Consider the following 5,749-nt stretch of genomic DNA (forward strand, 5'->3'; position numbering starts at 1 on the left):
GTGTGAAAGCAGTCAGCTTGTGTTGCTCTGCAGTCTTAAGCCTGTGCCACCCTTGCCCCCCACCTGTAGAAACCAGAGGAGTCAAAGACACCACAGCAGCAAAAGCAAAAGGACCAAGATGAACCTGAGGAGCTAGACTTCCTCTTTGATGAGGAGATGGAGCAGATGGATGGGCGCAAGAACACCTTCACCGACTGGTCGGACGAGGATTCGGACTACGAGATCGACGACCGGGACGTGAACAAGATCCTCATCGTGACCCAGACGCCTCCCTACCTGCGCCGGCACCCCGGCGGCGACCGGACTGGCAACCACACCTCCAGGGCCAAAATGAGCTCCGAGCTGGCCAAGGTAATCAACGATGGGCTCTACTACTACGAGCAGGACCTGTGGACGGAGCAGTTCGAGCCAGAGTATTCGCAGATCAAGGTGAGAGCGGCCGATGGGAGGCAGGGAGTGGGCGTGGGGCACCGCGTGTGCGGCAGCCTGGCTGCCTCGGCGTGGGGTGGAGAGGGCAGTATGGCAGGACAGCCCACTGGTGGGGCAGAGCTTAGGAGGGATTAGCCCTCTTGCAGAGCTTCGGATTCCCGGCTCCCCGTGTCGTGCCCTGCTCCGTCAGCGATAAACACAGCTCTGTAACGTGGTGGAAGGCTGTGGCCAGGTAAACAAAGTGCCAGTAGTGAGGTGACGTGGAACGTGAGGCCCATTTTTCAGTCTGCCCGGGTCTGTGGGGGGAAAAAAGTGTCGCTGTACTGTCCATAGTGCTCAGTGCTCCACAGCATGATCCCTGGGAGACTGCATTTACTGGGGATGGGTTTGAGAGATGGTTGTGCTGCACTTGGCCAGGGCTATTCTCCATTTTGGTGCCAGTTTGCATAGATTTAGGCTTTTTATAGAAAGCCCATCTGCTGCTTTGAAAGATTTGAATCCCAACTTGGTGACTTTCACAGTGGGGGACTTGCCTAGACTTACTCGGCGACGGAAATTATTTTGACTGTGAGGTGGGACGGCCTGTTGCAGCTACCAGCTGGGCTCAGTGTTCCCATCTCTGGTATCTGGTGCAGTGCTGAAGCACTGCTGCTCTCTGGGCTGGCAGAAACAGGAGGGTCTGGGGAGAGCAAGTAACAGAGAAACAGTTGGTGCTTGGTGTGTGGGTTCTTGAAATAGATGGGAGCGTTGTGCCCCAGTGCTGGTGTGGTTGTGAGAATGCAGGAAGGAGGATTTTAAGGATGCAAGAAGGGGGCAGGAGCAATGGGGGGGTCCTGGCCAAGCATGGGTTACTGAGGTTGCCTTCAAACTTCTTGCACTGGCACTGATATGAGTGGGTAAAAGCATGAAAAAATCAAGTGACAGTGCAGCTACCTCATAGGATCCCTGAAAGCTTGGGAGAAGCAAGTAGCAGTTCTGTCTGCTGCATCTCCCCTTCCTGCTTCGGTGCAGCAGGTCATTATTTTGGGCACACAAGCACCGTGGCTGCACTTGCTGCCCAGCATTGTGACTGTGGCACAAGCAGGGTGGTGGTAGCAATGAGCTGATGGTATGAGGGGAGAAGAGGGCAACTGGTTGCTTCATCATCTTCCTCTTCCAATGCAGCAAGAGGTGGAGAACTTCAAGAAAGTGAATATGATCAGCAGGGAGCAGTTTGACACCCTGACCCCAGAGCCCCCTGTGGATCCAAACCAGGAAGTCCCTCCTGGCCCCCCCAGGTTCCAGCAAGGTAAGAGGCAGGGGGCACAAATGAGTGAGGCTAAATTTGTCCATGATCCTTCTGATGAGAGGTCCTCAGAGGCTGGGTAGCATCTGGGTGGAAGGAGTAGGGGCCACAGGCATGTGGGATCATTGTGCCTAAAGCAGTGCTCTTCTCCCAGCTGAGCATTTTGGGGCTGCAGAAGAGGAGGCCCAAAAGCAGGGCCTTCCCAGCTGAGTGAGGAAACACTGGCAGAGTTTGATGTAGGTCCCTTGATGTGACTTTCTTCTTGGAACCACTCTGAGTACTTAGAAGGCAGCTGCCTGCTGGGCCTTGTTTGCCTGTGTGTGGCACCAGGTGCCCTGCCCTTCTCGTGGGGAGGGGGATTTGTCACTGCTATTATCCACTGGGAAGCAGATACCTTGGGGGATCCCTGAAAGCTCTGTCCTTGGATCTGCTGCTAGGCTTTGGGTTGTGTGGCCAAGCTGCTGACGTGCTGGATTTGAAGCTGCTTGTCTTGGAGGGCTGGGTTGTGTCCCTGTATTCCTGCCCCCCTGCTTCCCATCTGACAGACGGATATACCGTAGCTGTAGTGATGCTGTGGAGCTCAGAGTCCAGCTTGACTCAGGGTGGGGGCATTTCTCTCTGCAGTACCTACAGACGCTTTGGCTAACAAGCTGTTTGGAGTCCCTGAGCCTTCAACCATCGCCCGGTCTTTGCCTACAACTGTACCAGAGTCGCCCAACTACCGCAGCGCCAGAACCCCTCGGACCCCGCGCACGCCTCAGCTGAAGGACCCCACACAGACGCCCCGGTTCTACCCAGTGGTGAAAGAGGGCAGGACGATAGATGCCAAGGTGGGAGCAGGGCTGGGGCACAGGGCGGGAGCTGGGGTTTCCCAGCTGGGGCCTGGGGAGGAAGGGGACACGTCCCTGATGCACCACGTCTTGCAGACTCCGCGGAAGAGGAAGACGAGGCACAGTTCAAACCCTCCGATGGAGTGCCATGTGGGCTGGGTGATGGATTCTCGGGAGCACAGGCCGAGAACTGCCTCCATCAGGTACTGGAGACAGGTGCTACGGGGTCATGGAGCAGCCAGAAGTGGGAAGGGGAGCGAGTGTGGGAAGGAAGGGGAGAAGTGCAGTCTGGTCTTGCAGGGGAGGTCTCCTGTTAGGTGGCTGCAGAAAGGATTGGGAGCTAACTTGTTCCTCCTGGAAGGCGCTGATGAAAGGCCTTGGGATAACAAGATGAGACTTGTTTGGAAACACTGGCTCTCTTCCTAGTAGGATACTCCATGGCTCAGGCCCCAGACCCAGAGTAGACAGTCACAGGGAGTCGGTGGGGCCAACAGAGAAGTGCTGTGGGGTGGAGAGTGGCCCCGCTCTGCTGTCGGCTGAGAGATGCCAAGGAAGGGGGTTGACGGGAGTCTCTCATGCTCAGCTCCAGCCCCTCGGAGGGGACCCCGGCCGTCGGGAGCTACGGCTGCACCCCGCAGTCCCTGCCCAAGTTCCAGCATCCTTCGCACGAGCTGCTCAAGGAGAACGGCTTCACGCAACACGTCTACCACAAGTACCGTCGGCGCTGCCTTAACGGTAGGGCTCGGGGCGGCACGCGGAGGTCACCGGGGTCCTGCGGGGCCACCTGCCTGGCACCTGATGTCCCACCACCGCTTGTGGCCAGCGGGAGCTGCGGCTCCTGCTCTGGGGCTGGGTGTGCCACAGGGGTCTCCCAAGCCCGAGCCCCTGCGTGGGGCTCCCTGGGGGAGATCTGCCTTGTAACGCTCCCCTCTTGCCGAAACAGAGCGGAAGCGGCTGGGCATCGGTCAGTCCCAGGAGATGAACACGCTGTTCCGGTTCTGGTCCTTCTTCCTCCGAGATCACTTCAACAAGAAGATGTATGAGGAGTTCAAGCAACTGGCTGTGGAGGACGGGAAGGAGGGATACAGGTAGGAGAGGAGGGGCAGTGCCCTTTGTTGGGGAGGAAGCAAGGGATGAGGGGTTCAACCTTTTGCAAGGCTCACAGCTAAACAAAGGCAGCGTCCCTGCCTTGCTCGAAGGTAGGACGGGAGTCACCCTCAGTCACTCCTGCTGCTGGTACCCAGTGGGGGGCTCTTGCCTCAAGAGCCTCTCTGCCGGGGTGTTGTCTGAGCACTACTTCTGCTCTGTTCCCAGGTACGGTCTGGAGTGCCTTTTCAGATACTACAGCTATGGGCTGGAGAAGAAATTCCGGCCAGACATATTTAAGGACTTTCAAGAAGAGACCATCAAGGATTACGAAGCTGGTAGGTGCACCCTTTGTCCTCCCTAGGGATTGTCAGCAGAGTAGCCCAGCTGCGTGAGCTGAGAGCCCTGGGGCTCTTCTCATGACTTTGGGGAAGCCACGTAATGCTGTACATTGTGTGCAGTGGGAGCTGACTGGATATCCTGTTGCTCACCTCTAGGAATAAGGTTGAGTGAAGACTCTGGGGGGATGGAGAAGGGCAGTGGGAGGCTGTAGCTCTCCCAGAACATTTCTTTAAAGGCATTGGTTCCTCTAAGATTTCTCAATGCCCTGCAGTGGCTGAGCCTTGCCACCACCATGTCAGCCAAGCCCGAGGACATTCTGTCAGGAGGGTTGCCCATTACTGATGTAGGTTGCTTCCTTCCAGGTCCTCCATCTTGCCTTGGTTGTGCCCACCAGTGGGACAGGAGCGTCCATGGGGCAAGTGGTAGGGAAGCCTGAAGGAGAGAGTTCTGACATCTGCTTTGGTCTTCTTCCCCTCCAGGACAGCTTTATGGGCTGGAAAAGTTCTGGGCCTTCTTAAAATATTCCAAAGCCAAAAATCTGGACATTAACAGCAAACTGCAAGAATACCTCAGCAAGTTCAAGCGCCTCGAGGACTTCCGAGTAGATGTGAGTAGATACAATGCCTGCCCCATGCTTGATGGTCCCTGCAAACACCTCTCAGCCCCCTCCAAGGACAGGATTTTGGGGGCTGGTCCACAAGTGGTGCCAGGCAGCAGAAGTCAGTGACACCTAGTGTCATGTCCTATCATTGCAGCCGGGCCGGGAACAAGCTGCAGGGTTTGAGTATTGCAAATCCACTTCAGAGCAGCTCTCTGTGGAACTGGATGAGCCCATCTTCAATGATGAGCTGAGGAGGGAGGAGGATGTGAACCCTGATGGCTTGTGTGGAGCCAGCTTCAGCTCTTGGATTTCTGGGCTGTACCCCTGTGCGGGAAGGAAGTGCCTAAGAGCAAATTGTCACCCTTGGGCTTGATTGGAAGTCAGTCTGTCTTTCTGTCAGCAAATCTGGTAGTGATAGATTTGGAGGGGGCAGCTGTGTTCTTGGGGTGAGTATGTGTGTTCCTTGTGGGCCAGGGAGAGAAGTTGCAACTGGAGGGCAGTTTGCAGCAAAGCTGTTTTCGGATCCAGAGCGAGGGCAGCTGCTTGTGGAGGAGGCTGTGCTGATACTGGTGTGCTTCTCTTCCAGCCACCCATGGGGGAGGAAGGTGGACACAAGAGGTACCCTACGACGTCGGGGGCGGACGGCAGGAAGCGCTACCCATCCCAGTCTTCCAGCAAAACGGTCAGCCAGTGCCCAGCCAGCCAAGCCCACGCCTCGCCCAGCCAGCCTGCACAAGAGGATGCCAAAAACCTGAGCCAGCAATCCCCTGCCCCCTCGGCTTCAGAATCGCAGACGCTGGGGAAGTAGAGAGCCTGCAGCCTCTGCTTCCTGCCGGGGAGGGGGGGGGGGTGGGGGGGGTTGGTGGGGGACTGGCTCGGAAAAGGGAGACGTGAGGGGGTGGGACAGGAAGGGAGCTGGAAGGTGGGTGCCCAGGAATAGGCTGCTTGGGAGAAACTTCAACGCACACGATTTTTTTTCTCTTGAGGCTGGAAAGCAAACATGATCTGCATCTAAAACACCATTTTGCTATTACATCCCTGACCAGAGCCAGACCCGCTTCCAGCAGACCCACCCTTTGCTTTCCCTCCTCTCCCTCTTGTGCACACACTCATGTCTTAGTGTCTCTTAAAAAAAAAGAAAAAAGTTCTGGCTGGGTTGGAAAGGGGAGATTTTTT

At 56.4% G+C, this 5,749-nt stretch overlaps 1 protein-coding gene across 1 annotated transcript in view; it reads left to right on the forward strand.

Moving 5' to 3' along the window:
* Window positions 1-5,505, forward strand: part of LARP1 (La ribonucleoprotein domain family, member 1) — a gene marked incomplete at its 5' end in the record, with an annotated part of 7,703 nt that extends 2,198 nt beyond the window's left edge. Inside the window, 9 exons of the mRNA XM_008940643.1 lie at window positions 70-429; window positions 1,594-1,717; window positions 2,339-2,544; window positions 2,641-2,747; window positions 3,128-3,279; window positions 3,488-3,632; window positions 3,859-3,968; window positions 4,452-4,579; window positions 5,160-5,505. Coding sequence (XP_008938891.1) covers window positions 70-429; window positions 1,594-1,717; window positions 2,339-2,544; window positions 2,641-2,747; window positions 3,128-3,279; window positions 3,488-3,632; window positions 3,859-3,968; window positions 4,452-4,579; window positions 5,160-5,381 — 1,554 coding nt within the window. The remainder of the gene's footprint in view (window positions 1-69; window positions 430-1,593; window positions 1,718-2,338; window positions 2,545-2,640; window positions 2,748-3,127; window positions 3,280-3,487; window positions 3,633-3,858; window positions 3,969-4,451; window positions 4,580-5,159) is intronic.
* Window positions 5,506-5,749: the final 244 nt, after the last annotated feature.

This window comes from Merops nubicus, unplaced genomic scaffold, assembly GCF_000691845.1.
Source record: "Merops nubicus isolate BGI_N331 unplaced genomic scaffold, ASM69184v1 scaffold40585, whole genome shotgun sequence".
Lineage (NCBI taxonomy): Eukaryota > Metazoa > Chordata > Aves > Coraciiformes > Meropidae > Merops > Merops nubicus.